Consider the following 16,868-nt stretch of genomic DNA (forward strand, 5'->3'; position numbering starts at 1 on the left):
CAGAAAAGATAGTCTTTTAAAATAACTAAACATATGGGAATATAATGAAGAGTGTCTATAGTAATCATTTCATGAAGACACAAGTCTGTTCCTAAGCTATTAATCTTACTTGCAAGTTTGATGAAAAAAAGAAGGATCTCATGATTTCTTGCTCCAACTTCCCAGGTACAGAAGCTCTCTTCTTTCTTTTCCAGATAGAGACTGATTCCTTGGAAGTAGCTCTTCACAGCATTATGGAGTTGTCACGGCCTGAGAGAGCCCTTCCACCCCTAACTCATTCAACAAGCAGGGCTCCAGGACTTCCCAATGCTGATAAAAATTCAGTGAATAATTTCTCCAGGCCAGTTTCATTCCAACCAAGCTCTTGTGTTGAATAGGGTGACAATCTGCTGGAGCACCTTGTGGAGGACAGTGGTAGTCTAAGCCTTCTGAATTTTGCTGCCATCCCTTGGAAACAATAGAAAACATTCAAAACAGATGAACTGCCCATCAACAGGGCACTGGTTAAATAACTTTTGATGTAACAACTCAGAGGGCAACAACAGAATTGTTTAAAAATATAAATAAGCCCTCTACACTAATTCAGGAAGATCTTGAAGTGAAAAAAAAAGATGCAGAACAGTGTACATGGTATGCTATCTTTTACATAAAAACGAGGCGAGTGTAAGAAAAACATGACTACATTCTTACTTTGCATATGCATAAAGAACTAGAAGGATTTAAAAGGCAGAAACTTCAAAATTTTGAAAATGGAAGAAATTGTGTCAAAGTATACATTTATTTGTATGTCAAAATTTAAATTTACCACTAATTAAAGAAATGCAAGTTAATAAAATACTCACAAAGGGAAAAGTCAGAAGAAGGGAAAGACACAAACATTGTTGGTGATAATATTTTGGAAATATTGTCTTGGATCAGTATTTTACTAAATATTATCCATAACAGGGCTAAAATTTTGCTACCAGATTGTATAAGTTTACTACTGAGTCTATAAAACAATGGAGGATAAGAAGGTACACATTCAGGAACAAACCAATGGGCAAAGGAAACTATAGTATGTATAGTTAATGGAAAATTATGTAGCCATTTTTAAAATTGTGGAAAACAAAGGCATTTCAAGCCAAAAATTTAGAATATATTATTTACATAATAAAGTAACACTCTAGTAAAGACAAATATTTTGCGTTTGAAATTGTAACAAATTTGAAAATATGAACCAAAATTGTAACTGAAGTATCTACTACATAATGTGGGATAACAATTATTGTTTTGTAGAGGAAAAAAAAAATTAAGCATCCAGGTTTCCTCTCAATTTATACAAATGCCGCATTTCACTGTTATTCAAAAAAACAGAAGCTAGGAAGCGTAAAGCTTTGAAAAATTATGCATTTGGGGAACGTAAGAGCTCAGATATGCGAAAAACTTATATCAAACGTGCAGCATAACACACTTGCTTGCACACATTCTGTCCTATTTGGTCCCACATACAAGGCAGCTCTAAGAAGCCGGGCTGGCGCCCACCCCACACAGCTCCGCTTCCCCAACCCTCGCCCTCCCGCCTCCCGGGTACTTCCTCCCCCTTCCCCACCCCCACCCTCCCGCTGACTGACGAGGTCTGGAGGCCGCGCAGCCGCAGTAGCCGCAACGGCCGCTCCCACCCCGGGGTATCCTGGGACTAGGCTTTTCCGGAAGGAGCGGCTGGGTGTTGGGGCTAGGCCGGTATTCTAGGCCCAAGCCCAGGCCTGTGTTCCCGGCCCTTGCTCAAAGACAGGCCGGTGGCCGCTGCGACACTCTAGGTACAGCGGAGGGCGCAGCGGGCCGTTCGCTGAGGTGTCCGGACCCGCCGCCGAGCGGGCCGTGTAGCCACAGTACGTGGCGGCGCCTCTTCCTTGCCCGAAGCGGAACTGCTGAAGGAGCGGCAGCGCAGGCCAGACGAGGTGAACCAGGTCATTTAACCGCCTTCAGGTGATGAATCATCTGTCTAATAATCAGATTTGAGGTCCACAGCCCTTTGTGGTCCTGCTACAGGGTGATTTTCAGTGGATGACTGACTGGCGTGGCCTGAGGGGTGCCGCAGTGACTGCCTTCCCTTGATAAGGAAACGAGCTTTCTGTTCTTTCTGGACACCTCGTTGCCTGTAAAACATTCCGGTTATAACTTCTTTATCCGGCTTGCATCTCTGTGCAAGAGGAAAGCTTTCACATGAAAGTGTCCCTTGGTAACGGCGAAATGGGCGTCTCTGCCCATTTGCAGCCTTGTAAGGCAGGAACCACACGCTTTTTTACCAGCAATACTCACAGTTCGGTGGTACTGCAAGGCTTTGATCAGCTTAGAATAGAAGGATTGCTTTGTGATGTGACCCTGGTACCAGGTGATGGAGATGAAATCTTCCCTGTTCACAGAGCTATGATGGCGTCTGCTAGTGATTATTTCAAAGCCATGTTCACAGGTGGAATGAAAGAACAAGATTTGATGTGCATTAAGCTTCATGGGGTGAACAAGGTTGGTCTGAAGAAAATCATTGATTTTATTTATACTGCAAAACTTTCTCTTAATATGGACAATCTTCAGGACACACTTGAAGCTGCTAGCTTTTTACAAATATTACCCGTTTTGGATTTCTGTAAAGTATTTCTTATATCAGGAGTCTCTTTGGATAACTGTGTTGAGGTTGGACGAATTGCTAACACCTACAATCTTATAGAAGTGGATAAATATGTTAATAATTTCATCCTGAAGAACTTTCCTGCTTTATTGAGTACTGGGGAGTTTCTAAAACTCCCTTTTGAACGGCTTGCATTTGTGCTTTCCAGTAATAGTCTTAAGCACTGTACCGAACTTGAACTCTTTAAGGCAGCCTGTCGCTGGCTAAGGTTGGAAGACCCTCGGATGGATTATGCTGCAAAGTTAATGAAGAATATTCGATTTCCACTGATGACACCACAGGATCTCATCAATTACGTGCAGACAGTAGATTTCATGAGAACAGACAATACCTGCGTGAATTTGCTTTTGGAAGCTAGCAATTACCAAATGATGCCATATATGCAGCCAGTGATGCAGTCAGATAGAACTGCCATTCGATCTGACTCCACTCACTTGGTTACATTAGGAGGAGTTTTGAGGCAGCAGCTGGTTGTCAGTAAAGAATTACGGATGTATGATGAAAGGGCACAAGAATGGAGATCTTTAGCCCCAATGGATGCTCCCCGTTACCAGCATGGTATTGCTGTCATTGGAAACTTTCTTTATGTAGTTGGTGGTCAGAGTAATTATGATACAAAAGGAAAAACTGCTGTTGATACAGTTTTCAGATTTGATCCTCGGTATAATAAATGGATGCAGGTTGCATCATTAAATGAAAAGCGCACATTCTTTCACTTGAGTGCCCTCAAAGGACATTTGTATGCAGTTGGTGGGCGCAGTGCAGCTGGTGAACTGGCCACAGTAGAATGTTACAACCCAAGAATGAATGAGTGGAGCTATGTTGCAAAAATGAGTGAACCCCACTATGGTCATGCTGGAACAGTATATGGAGGCTTAATGTATATTTCAGGAGGAATTACCCATGACACTTTCCAAAATGAGCTCATGTGTTTTGACCCAGATACAGATAAATGGATGCAAAAGGCTCCAATGACTACAGTCAGAGGTCTGCATTGCATGTGTACAGTTGGAGATAAGCTCTATGTCATTGGTGGCAATCACTTCAGAGGAACAAGTGATTATGATGATGTTCTAAGCTGTGAATACTATTCACCAACCCTTGACCAGTGGACCCCAATTGCCGCCATGTTAAGAGGCCAAAGTGATGTTGGAGTTGCCGTCTTTGAAAATAAAATCTATGTTGTTGGTGGATATTCTTGGAATAATCGTTGTATGGTAGAAATTGTCCAGAAATATGACCCAGAAAAAGATGAGTGGCATAAAGTTTTTGATCTTCCAGAGTCACTTGGTGGCATTCGAGCCTGTACACTCACAGTTTTTCCACCTGAAGAAAACCCTGGGTCACCTTCTAGAGAATCACCTCTTTCAGCACCTTCAGATCATTCTTAGGTCTAAGGTGTAACACCTTTGCAGTACATCATGGGTGATCTAATACTTCCCCTTCAGTTGTATCTTCTTACAGTGATTGGTACAGTTATTAGATATAAAGGTAACTGATGTTGTTCGTCTTGTATGGCTTTTAGTATGTTTATCAAGTGGCTAACAAATGCATTCTGAAAATGTATTTAACGTAGCTGTTTTAACAAATGAAAAAAAGACGTAGAAAAATGTTTAGATGTCTTTTTGTGATGTTATATAAAATTGTAGATGACTGTGGTAAATGTGTAATTATGTCCATTATGCTTCAAAGTTGAGTTTTCATCTTTGACTCCAAAATGTCAGAGGGAGGCCACTCTAAACTAAAAATAACGAAAGGTTGCCGAGTATTAATACTAGTTATCTCCCTCTTTTCATAGTTTTTGACATGTCTGTCAACTTACTCGATTGTGTGGTTGCATTCAGAATATTTGAAGTTTCTTACGTAGACAGAAATAATAAAAATATTAACTAGGAAAAAACAGTATAGCACCAAGCCAGTATTTGGTATCTCTCTCTAGAGCGAGCAAGAGAGGGAGAGAGGAGGAAAAAATACACATAATACAAACATACATGCATGCACACATACATACATATGTATACACACACATAATTTGAAAACTGATTGGCACTTCAACGATGCTGAAATTGTTTTTAAATTGAAGTTTCTTTCTTCCACAAAGCAGCCGTTTCTATTCAAATGGAAATTCAGTACCAGAGAATAAATGTCTATGTAGTCATACTGAATTTAGATAGATAAGGGCTACAGCATACTAAATCAACAACCAAATTTGTCATGTGACTAAACCGTCACTTCAGATGAAGCTTACATTACTGTTTTCTGCTTGTGTATTTTCTGTAGAGTACTTTTACACAGATTGGTAAAGTTCAGGTTTCAGAGAACTGCTTTTGTGCAGAAAATTTAGGTTCTTTTTTCCACCTTTTTGGTCAGTAAAACTTAATGAAAAAAGCAAAGAAAAAAATATTCTGAACAAAGCTATAGGGTTTTAAGTTCAGCCTCCCAACTTAGTCATCCTAACATGATTATTTTGTGATTTGGGGTGCTTGCCCTGGTGCTGTTCCAGTCCATGTGCATCCTGAGCTGTGTGATCTGCCTCGAGGCTATGATCTGAGCAAGCAGGAGATAACATTTTCTTCTGCATCAAGTGAGGAAAAATGTGCTTTTGGCCATGTCTCAAAGACAGGACCAACTTCAGATTCCCAAAGAAGCCAGCTACAGAGCCTCTGGAACACTAAGGTCTTACAAGCAGTACTAAAATCAACCCTCAGCCTCTTCAATGCCAAAGGTATCCCTATTGGTTGAGAACCACATGGTAATTTTTAATGGGACTTTTATCAGCAAATGGAGTTACAGGAATTCTCTGTAATGAGTGATTCTGAAGAGGTACTTTCCTGGAATAATTGTCTACCTGAAGAAAAAAATTTTATATATACATTGTGTGTGTGTGTAATACACACACACACAACCCCCTATGCCTGGAAGATTGTCAGCATGTAAATCAGGAACAACTTTCTCCTTATTGACAATCCCATAATAAAACTCAGGAACCAAGGCAAAATGAATTGGCTTCTAGGGGTCTGAACCTTACTGCCCATACAAGTGTTGATTCATTTTAATGCTGTTTATGATTTCTGCATTGGCAGAAATTTTCATACCTTTTATGTTTTTTTTAATTACTCAGTTTTTTATTACTAAAAATAGCACATTTGAGTACATTTGAAAAGTAGAAAAATTAGAAATTATTAACTTTATTGAATAAGCAAGAAGTGCATCCTAATCCTTTGATTATTGAGATTGAATATTTGTGTGCTATGGGTAGCTGTGTTTCTTTGATCAAATGTTCCTGTCCTTTTGCCCTTCTGTTATCTGTTGGAGTTGCTTTGTTTTTCGTATCAAGTTATAGGATCTCTTTATATAATAAATGTAATTTAACTTGCATTTGCTTGCATTTATTTCTTCCCTCAATCTATTGTAGTTTTACAAAGGCAACGCTGTTCAGTTAATTTTTGAGATCAAATTTGTCTTTTTTTTTTTTTTGAGACAGGGTCTCACTGTTGTGCAGTCTGGAGTGCAATGGCACGATGTGTGCTCACTGAAACCTCTGCCTCTCATGTTCAGGCGATTCTCCCACCTCAGCCTCCCGATTAGCTGGGATTACAGGCATGTACCACCAAGCCTGGCTAATTTTGTATTTTTAGTAGAGGTGGGGTTAGAGGATAATTTTGATATGGTTTATTTTTTATGTAGTATTTCTGTGCTTATTCTGACATATCAAGGTGATACTGCCCTGCCTCTATTTTGTACAAGCTTTTCCTTTTATTGAAAAAAAGTACTTTTTATTACGTCTTATGTCTGACCCTGGTGCTTCCTATTGAAATAAGTATTGCTTTACCAGGTAAACTGCTGTATCTACATCCCCCACCTCCAGCTTCACACACCCTGCCTCTCATTTTTTTACTTTCCCGTATTCTGCAGTTGACAGTTCTCTTGGTAATCATACAGGTAGCTGACTAATGCTATGCTAATACAGGTTGAGCAGCCCTAATCCAAAAATCCAAATTGCTCCAAAATTTAAAACTTTTTGAGGGCCAACAGGATGCCACAAGTAGAAAGTTCCACACCAGAGCTCATGTGACAGGTTACACTCAAAACACAGTGAAGACTTGTTTCATGCACAACATTATTAAGACTATTATAATTACCTTCAGACTACATGTCTGAAACGTGAAATATAACCGAAGTTTTAAGTAATATTGTTTAGACTTGGGTCCCTCCCCCAGGATACGTCATGTACATGCAAATATTCCAAAATCCAAAACATTTCTGGTCCTAAGCATTTCAGATAAGGGATATTCAACCTGTACTGCTCATTAAACCTGGAGTTTCTTACAGAGAGAAATTTTAGGTGGTTGAAATGATTAAATGGAAAGAGATTTATTTGCATAAGCTGGTAATTTTTTAAAGAAAGTTCAGACTGGAAAAATATTTACAGGATAAAAACTAAAAGCACATAAAGCATTCTGTTAACATTTCTTGTTTTAGTTTTTTGGAAAGTATTCAAAAATTAACATTTATTAGCTTTTTTGATATGTCTATTATAGAACATACAGGAAAATAAAAGCAAACGGTAATTTATCAGTGATTCCACATGCTGAAGATAATTTCTATTAATAGTATATTTATATATATATATATACGTACATATGTGCAGGCATTTGTCAAATATTTTTCAAGTATGCCAGACCTTAGGCTAAAAGCTGGATAATGAAAATAAATCCACCTTCCAAAGACTCCTATTATCATGACTTTCTCTTATTTTTTAAAAAGCTGTATATATTAAAAAATCATAAGGTGTTTTTTTCCTAATTATCAAATGCACATGTATTTAAAAAAACAGATTCCATTTTTACTCAGATAAATCCAGACTTAAATTTCTTTCCCACTTGCTTACAGTAATATTTATGTAGTTGGCCTGCAAAGCAAACACATTTCACTCATGTTCAGATTTTTGTAATCAAAATTATTTTGTTCTCACTATAAAGGCAGTAAGCTCCTACAGGACATTTTAAAACTACATAAATGTGCCATCCCCAGCTCAACCGATTATAAACAACTGCTGAAAGATTGTGGGGTAAGTTTAACTCTCTAAAACTTCAGCTTTGTCATACATCTATCAGGTTGGGTGTGATCATTAATAATTCTATTTATATCAGATTTGTAAGGAAATAATATAAAGCGATTAGCATAAGATATGCACAGAAGCAGTGAATGACAGTTGTTACTAACAGTTGGGATTTTATAATTTTTGACTTTGCTTCAGCTTAATGATTTTCAGGCTATTGTTCTTTGAAAGTGTTCAGTGTCTATACAATATTTCATTCTATGAACATGCCAAATTATTCCATTTCCTTATGTGTAGATATTTAAATGTCTACCATAAATTTTCACCATAATAAAGCAAGATGTAATATTCTTACATAAAACTTTGCCCATATCTACTACCCTATGATAAATGCTAAGTAAAATCAGAATCATATAGTGTTAGCTTTTTTAGGATCTTAAAAAATATTTCCAGGATTATACCATATGCATTTTTAGCAGAACTGTGTTCAGTAACTATTTCAAAGGAAATCTTTGCAGTTCTAGTTATTTCACTGTTTGGATTTACATATCTTTAATTACTAGTTACAATTTCTTGTTTATTGAGCATGTGTATTTTTCATACATAAATCATTTGCTCCTGTCTTTTGCTTTAATTGTCCTATTTGCTATAAATACTTTTTTATACTCTACTTTTTAATTCAATTTAATATGATCAAGTATGTTCGTCTTTTTTGTATGTTGACCTTTCGGTGATATTTTTGTGTTTTTTAACTTGGGGTGTGTGTGTGTGTGTGTGTGGTGGTGGTGGTGGTTGTTACATAGTACTGATGTGGTATTACTTGTTCTTGATCCTATAGCTCTATAGCTTTGTGATTACTAGTTCTTGACATGTTAGGGTGGCATTTACTGCTTGTCTCCTGTTCAAGTAGCTTTTCTTTCTAGTTAAAATGAGAATGAGATTTTCCTTAAAATTAATAAAATTACCTTTTTATATTGAGATTAATCATTCATTTTTTTTTGAGATGGGGTCTCGCTATGTTGACCAGGCTGTTCTTGAACTCCTGGTCTCCAGTGATCCTCCTATTTCGGCCTCCCAAAGGGCTAGAATTACAGGTGTGAGCCGCTGCAACTGGCTATATTAAGATTAATCTTTATTCTCTATTTACAGCAAGTATTTGCCCACTTGTGTTCTGTGAGCAAAAAAATCAGTGTTTTTCCTTTGTAACGTAGCACAGTTTTTTTGTCATTTTAATGCTTTCTTGAATAATTTTTTTTATCATTAGGTGGCATAATTATCCCAGTATTTTATGTTGTTATTATTGATACAACTTTCTACCAAACTTTTGGCATAAAATCTAATGTATTTTTCAAATTATCTAATTTTTCCATAACCACTTTTTGAATATCTTCATTTCCTTGCTGAATTTTTATGCTTTAAAAAAAAATCATAAAATCTTATAGGCAATCAATTTAGAGTATTTTTCTTCACTTCCAATGATCTATTTTCAAGTTAAGTTGTCTTTGATATATACGTGTGTGTGTGTGTGTGTGTGTGTTTGTGTATTTCTGCTTTGAATGGGATTTCGTTATGTTATATTCTGAACTCTTGGTAGAAGTAGGAAACGTGGTTTTAGCATAATGGTTTTCTGTCTACTGACTCTCATTGATTCTTCAGTTTTTTTGGGTCAATTCTCATATTTTCACCTTAACTAACCATTATCTGCATATTATAAAAGCCAACTTCATATTATTAGTTTAATATGAAATATTAAAGCATGGTTCATACTTCCAGCAAAATTATAGTAGTGACCGAGGAATTGTGTCTTATGTGTAATTTTAATAGGGGTAATTCTAGTTTTAGGATTCCTTTGTTACAAGGAAATATCCTTGATCTTGTTCACGAAGTTCCTCATTAATTAGGAGTCTTAAAAAATTAGGGTTGTATATCTTCATTACAAATGATTTCTGTACCAGCTGATCCAAATTTTTCTTAGTACCATCCATGGGCTGAAAGAAAGGCTATTTCTTTGCTGTGTGAACAGTGTGTCATTAACTACCCATTTCTTCATTTATTTAGTAAAATTTATTGAGATGATAATTTAATTTTTCTCATGTCAAATACTGAAAAAGAGTCTGTTTTTTAATTGTTTTCAACTGTTGAGTTAGAAAGGACTCTTACATATTGCTGAGTGCATTGTCAATTGGTTTACAGTTTAGAATGCAATTTGGCAAAAGTAGTAAAATGATCTTTCAAGTTTCATACCTTTTGGACAGTAAGTATATTTCTAGAATTAATAAGTGACAGAAAATAGGCCAGAAATAGTCATCTCAGCATGATACTATTATTTGCTTCCTAATATGACCACATTAGACCTTCCATTAAAATACTTTTAAATGGATTTTTAAAGATTCTTCCCACCTTAATTTTGATACTTTATCTGCATCCTCCAGTATTCAATTGTTGAGCATATATTTGAATGGCTGGATGATGATTAGAATAAAAGACTTAGATATTCATTAAGGATGACTGAACACATAACTGTTGAATTGTGTACCTGAGCCAAATGCACTAGTACACAGAATAGGTCGTTCCTCTGTAACAGTCTCAGAGCAACTGCTTTCCAGGGGCTAATGTTATTCTGCCATCTACTGGTTAAAATTAAAAGTCTTTGTTTAGCTAGATTATAGAAAATATATCTCCTTTACCAAAACAACAGTAATAACAAAACCCAGAAATTTTTATAGCACATGTGAAAATTCAAAGTTGGCGGCTTATATAAATTACGTAAGTGAATATTAAAAACTTTTGGTAATTTTTGGGGTACGGTAGATTAAAGAGAAGAATTATTTTTTATATTACTTAAAAATACAGATTTAAATAACTATGACCTTTATTTTATTTATAAATTCGTATACATTTAATTTTAAAATCTGCAACATTTCATCTGGATTCTAAGCATTCATACCCACTACTTGCTTTTTCCTTTGAGTGGATTCCCCACACCATTTTTATTTTTAGTTTTTAGCAGACAGCCTCATCACAAAGACATGTATAGAGTAAATCTTTTCCACAGCAGAAAGGACGTAACATGCATTATATCTGGTTATAAGTAAATATGACAACCTCATAATATTTAAGAAATTTTTATATTGGTTTGCTCATTTGGGTATCACTTCCTCTAGTACAAGCCAGCTGCCATGTTGTGAGCACATACCACATAGCTCCATGGAGATGCCCATGTGACTGTGATGAAGAGCTAAGACTTCCTGTCAGTGGCCATGTGAGTGACCCATGTTAGAAACAGATCCGCCAGCCCAAACAGAACCTTCAGACAACTGCAGCCCCAGCTGGCATCTTGACTGCAACTCATGAGAGATTCTAAGCCCACCGAAGCTGCTCTTGAATTATTCATTCACAGAAACTGTTAGGTAATAAATGTGTGTTGTTTTAAACCACTGAGTTTTTGATTAATTATGCATCAATGGAAAACCAAATCACCAATGCAGGCAACATAATGTAAATTTCAAGCCTCCCTTGTAGATAGGACATGGGAACAAAGAAAGACTTGCCAATCTGGAGCACCTGCATGAGCTTTTGATCCTAATGTGTCCACAAGAAGATATAGGCTCTACGTGGTGTTTCTGTATTTGTTGGCTGAGTTGGTGGCTTTCTATAGTGGGAAGTTCAGGTTTTAGGAAAAGAAATGGCATCAGAGAATGGAAGTTCCTTCTAGTTCTTACTAGAGCAGCATCATCAACAGTGGGTTTTTATATCTGGACAGTTCTCTGGTTTAATTTTTGATATTTTTATCTGGAGGCTTAGTCTAGAGCTTGTTTCTATGGCATCCCAAAAATTCAGCAGGCACCACATCTTAACACCTCTGTTTAGTCATCAGTCTAACATTCAGCTTTACTCTTTACTACAACCTAATAAATACCTTCCAAACCTATTACCTATCTCGTTGGATACAATAACTATGTCCTAATGGGTCCACTTCCCACCTTTCTAACCAGTATGTGCAAGCAAACCCCAACCTAGTTTTCAAAGGGCAGCTGTAAGAGCTTTTCTAATATGTATTTGGTGACATCAATTCACTGCTTAAAACATCTCAGTATTTCTAATGATCATTTCTGTGAATCATAATCCCATAATTGCTTGCAAAGCCTTTTACAATACAACACCTGCTTCCTATTCTAACTTCTGCTTTCTCCCTCCCTCCCTTCTACTTCTACATATTTCTAAACCTTCTTCACTGTTTGCTCCTGCATGCGCCCTCTGGCCGCTACACATTCACATCTGCTGTTCCCTGTTTCTGACCCTTTGAGCATCACATATTTACTTGATTAACTCCCACAGATCCTTGAGATGCCAGCTTAGCAGTTACTTCTCCTGGATGCTTTCCCTGACAGAAACAAGTCCTACACGCTTCCAGAATCTGATACTTTACCTGTCACAGTCATTAGCATTACTTTAATTAAATGCTCACTTGCCCACATCCCACCAGACTGGAAGCTGTCATTCCCTGAAAGCAGAGAATGTGTCTATTTTCTTTCATTGTAACTGGCAGCATCCACAGAGCCAGCAAATAAAAGGTATTTGCTACTTATTTGAAGTTTCAAGGTGGATGATTCTGTATTTCACTTTAGTTTCTAGTTCATGCAACTGCTGAAACTGAATCAACGGTCATCAGATATGACATATCTAAGAAACATAAGTAGAACTGAATTCACTTCAGCTGGTATAATCTATGTGAATTGTTCATCTCCTTCATGGCCCTAGGATTCCTACCTACCTACTTACTGTTTAGAGCTGTCTTCTCAGGAAGAGTGCTCCACTGAAGAAAATAAAGTCTTTATTTAACTTACCAATATTTTCACAATGGCAAGTAAATTGCCTGGAGCAGAGATATTTAATTTATAAATAAATTATAATTTATAAATTTATAATTCATAAATTTTATTTATGAATAAATAGAATTAATATTCCTTTTGGATTTGAAAGCAGATTAAAGGTTTAAGGGCACTTTGTATCTCTTTGAGGGTTTGAGTAAGACCTGACTTTTACTGTAAAGATTTAAGTACCCGCTCCATCCTCACCAAACAATAGAAACCAGAAGGCAAAGCTGACCATATTTATAAACAATAAATTTTGAAAATATAGCAATTATCGTTGGATAAATTTTAATTATTACAAGCTAAAAATGTAATTTCTCCCTATTCAAAAGTACTATTTTGCCAGGTGCAGTGACTCATGCCTGCAACCCCAGCATTTGGGAAGCTAAGGTGAGTAGATAACTTGAGGTCAGGAGTTCGAGACCAGCCTGGCCAACATGGCAAAAACCCGTCTCTACTGAAAATACAAAAATTAGCTGGGCATGGTGGTGCATGCCTGTAATCCCAGCTACTTGGGAGGCTGAAGCATGAGAATGGCTTGAACCCGGGAGGCGGAGGTTGCAGTGAACAGAGATTCTGCCACTGCACTCCAGCCTGGGTGACAGAGTGAGACTCTGTCAAAAACAAACAAACAAAAAAGTACAATTTCTTATTATTGAAACAGTCTTACAAAAATGACTCAATATATCGATAAATGAAGCAGAAAGGAAAGTCTTTGAATTGAATGAATATTTACAAGCTCGAAGCCACATAATTAGTAGATGAGACCCAATTGACTGATACTGGGTCTAAATCTAAGTTTCCTTTCCAACCTCCTGGGATTTCCGATGAGCCTATTAACACAGAGAAAGCATTTATTGATTTTCCTTTCTTAATCTGCAGTCTGACAATGTCCCAGGCACAACAGATGTGTTCTTTCTTTCTCACATAGAGACTGATTGCTTGTGAATACTCCTTCACAGCCAGGCTGGAGTCCTCCTGCTCAAGGTCTCTTTGATTTCCTATACCCAAACAGGTCTCCAGAAATTCTAGCTACTGATCAATCCCAGTGGGGAATTTCAGTTCTTTGTGCTGAAAACGTTGGAGATCTGCTGGATCATCTCATGAAGAACATTGGTGGCCTGAGCCTTTTGGAATTTGGTGCCATGCGGCTGCTCTAGGGGAAACTTAAAAAACATTCTTGTTCTTCAGACAGGAAGAAAAGAAAGATTCTCCCAATTTGGTGCAGAACTTTGAAGGTCACCTATTTATGGCAGCCCATGGCTCTGGGCTAGGCCACAGCTAAGGCTGCAGAGAGAACTGCAGAATATCATCCTCAGTGTCACTAGGGAAGAGGTTGGCCAGGTCATTGGTGGGATGCAGCTGGCTAGGCCATTTGAGTCTTTACCCACCTGTCTCAGCACTTTCTTCTTGTGAGATTCTTGCATAACCAGATTAGGGTTTTCAGTTTTTGTACTTATCTCAACTTTATTTCTACTTTGTTCACTTTCTCTTCTATTTATGGGTCTCAGATAATGTCATGACCTCAACACTTCTTTTGTATTATGACAATGGAAATTAAACACACTCAGAAAACGGCAAAACTCTCAATCTAATAGGAAATACCCATCCAAATGAGGCTCAATGTTGAAATAACAACCTATCTGAGTCTCAATTTATGTCTCTTTTAAAATTCTAATAAATATACTTAGAGGTTTGATCTTGGACATTTTTACTTCTTAAACTGCACTGAAATACGTGTTTCCTCACCTCTCTGCATTTCTCTTTTAAGTGGCTAATACACTAGGTTTGATTTCTCCCACCTTTCTTTACAAGAGCCACAGCTTATAATCTGTAGATAACGGTGGCATAAAACTCGAAAACCCAGGGTTAAGTCATCCAGTTGTCTTTGTTCTGTCACTAAAAATGTCTTTACTGCATATATGTGACAGACAATAGGCTTGGCAATTTAGGTTAACAGATAAGTAAAACAGGATGATGACTACCCTCCATGGATTCAAAGAATGGCATTTAAGACATGATTGTGATTAATTAAACACTAGCATGCTCAGTGCAGCCAAGAGGAAGAACTGAAAGCTAATGAAGAGGGAAACTGGGAGGCAGTAGAAACTGACACTTTGTGACAACATCTGTGGCTCCTGGGAGCTTAAACAACATCAGGTTTTCCTTTCCTCTTCTGCAAAATTGAGACAATTTTAATAGTTGTCACATAGGAAACTGCAAAGATGAAATAATAAAGTTTGCAAATTACTGTCTGAGAATCTGAACATGGTAAATGATAGTTACCTTTAATTTCAATGTAATAAATAACATAATCCTGTGTATAGTCCACATTTAACCAAATCCAGACAAGAGAAGCTTTGATTGCAGCTCCCCTGACATTCCTGAGGTCTAACACGTTGATGTCCCTCAAATTGAAACTCTAGGAAAGGGGACTGTCTGTAAAACTGTGAAGGAGCAGAGCCTAGGTTCCCATTGTCAGAGTAGTGCCTTGCACAGAGGAAAAATTGTACAGCCCCCATGAAGCTTGTTCCAGGGAACCAGTGTCTCAGCAAGTTGCGAAAGAAAATGGCTGCTCTGTGAATAGTATAAATAAATAAAATAATCCCTTTACTCAGATTCAGTTAGTTTCAAATCACCATTGATGATTATTTTTAGGCCCAAGTAAAAAATATTTTGTAAACCATTTTCCTAGTCTTTACAACTCTCTAACTCAACCCTAAAAAAAAAAAGGTGATTTGAAACTAACTGAATATAGTATTATATAAATAGTTACCTATAGATATATACAGAATATACACTTACATATTTATATATACATATTTAAATACAAATAAGTAAATATTGTAATGTATTTAATAACATACAATATATGTTATATGCTATATTGTATATGTGTATATATAACATATCATATATATGTTATAATTCTATATAAAGTATATATTGAAGTAAATATATTAAAATATATAAATGTATACATATTTTTATACATTATATTTACATATGGATTTTTAAATGTACAAAAACATATATAAGATATATAAATATATATTCTTTTTTTTTTGACAAAAGTCTCACTCTTTTGTTCAGGCTGGACTGCAGTGCTGCTGTCATACCTCACTACATCCTCGAACTCCTGGGCCCAAGTGATCCTCCCACCTTGGCCTCCCAAATAGCTGAGACTATAGGTGTGCACTACCACACCTGGCTAATTTTTTATTTTTTGGTAGAGATGGTGTCTCCTTCTGTTGACCAGGCTGGTAAATCCTGGCCTCAAGCAATCTTCCTGCCTTGGCCTTCCAAAGTGCTGGCATTATAGACATGAGCCACCATGCCAAGCCTATATATTCTTTATGTATATTTAAATACATATGCTTAAATTATGTATACTTATATATTTAATAATATACATATTTAATATATTTTAATATGTTAAGTGTAATATAATAAGCATATATTAAATTATATGAGATTGTAAAAGTATATAATACTTAAAGCTGTATATACTTAAGTATACATAATTATATTTACACATATTAATTACAAAATATATAATCTAAAAATGTATATTTAATATAAGTATATAAACATTTTATGTTACATAAAATTTAAGTATATACAAGCATATATATACATATATATATTTCTGGAGGGAGGGGGATTGGAAATGGGACTATCTTGATTTTCAGCCATGGAAAAATCACAATACTTTGCTGATGCTGATGGCTGCCACACTCTCCCTTCCCCCCTACTTACTGGAGGATCCCATTCTTTCATTTCTGTATGACATTAGTTTCCTCCCTCCCCAGCGTAGAAATCCCAGGGTGCTCTCCTCATTCACTCACCATTAACCTGCATTGCCATTCATACAGCTGCTTCCTGTTCCTTTGTAATTTCTGGCTGTCAATTTTCCCATAAGAGTACAAAGCCATCAACTGAAAGCAAAAGTTGAGTGAGAGTTCTAGGTTTTTCAGAAACATCCAAATCACTGGCCTGTTTTTTTTTTTTTTTTACTTCCCTCCTGGTGAATAGTTTTGGAAAAGAAGGAATATCCCCATTACAATAATGTAACCATCCCTGTGGAAAAAGGAAATAGAATGCAAGATCCATTTTACTCCGGAGGCCGTTAAAATATTTACAGAGGATGAGAGCCACCTACTGGCAAAGACGTGCACCAAGTCTATGGAGGGCAGGCTTTTCTGTTCTGTAAAGAATATGTAACAAACCTGCACGTTGTGCACATGTACCCTAAAACTTAAAGTAT

At 36.6% G+C, this 16,868-nt stretch overlaps 1 protein-coding gene across 4 annotated transcripts; it reads left to right on the forward strand.

Moving 5' to 3' along the window:
• Positions 1–1,612: 1,612 nt before the first annotated feature.
• Positions 1,613–16,868, forward strand: KLHL9 (kelch like family member 9). 4 transcript variants are annotated; one of them, XM_520510.7, is made up of 6 exons: positions 1,613–4,156; positions 7,648–7,736; positions 10,892–11,137; positions 12,948–12,991; positions 15,695–15,792; positions 16,637–16,868. In XM_520510.7, exon 1 carries the CDS (start codon positions 2,203–2,205, stop codon positions 4,054–4,056), a length of 1,854 nt encoding a protein of 617 aa, XP_520510.3. In that variant the 5' UTR covers positions 1,613–2,202; the 3' UTR covers positions 4,057–4,156; positions 7,648–7,736; positions 10,892–11,137; positions 12,948–12,991; positions 15,695–15,792; positions 16,637–16,868. The 4 variants fall into 4 exon arrangements, with proteins under 4 accessions (XP_520510.3, XP_063644012.1, XP_063644011.1 ...); XM_063787940.1 differs by lacking the exon at positions 7,648–7,736 and having other exon boundaries at positions 1,644–4,156; XM_063787941.1 differs by lacking the exons at positions 12,948–12,991; positions 15,695–15,792; positions 16,637–16,868 and having other exon boundaries at positions 1,638–4,156; positions 10,892–11,163.

Source organism: Pan troglodytes, chromosome 11, assembly GCF_028858775.2.
Source record: "Pan troglodytes isolate AG18354 chromosome 11, NHGRI_mPanTro3-v2.0_pri, whole genome shotgun sequence".
In the NCBI taxonomy this organism is placed as follows: Eukaryota; Metazoa; Chordata; class Mammalia; order Primates; family Hominidae; genus Pan; species Pan troglodytes.

Coding starts and splice junctions, on each gene's coding strand:
- KLHL9 (XM_520510.7), top strand. CDS start 2,203: ATGAAAGTGTCCCTTGGTAACGGCGAAATGGGCGTCTCTGCCCATTTG.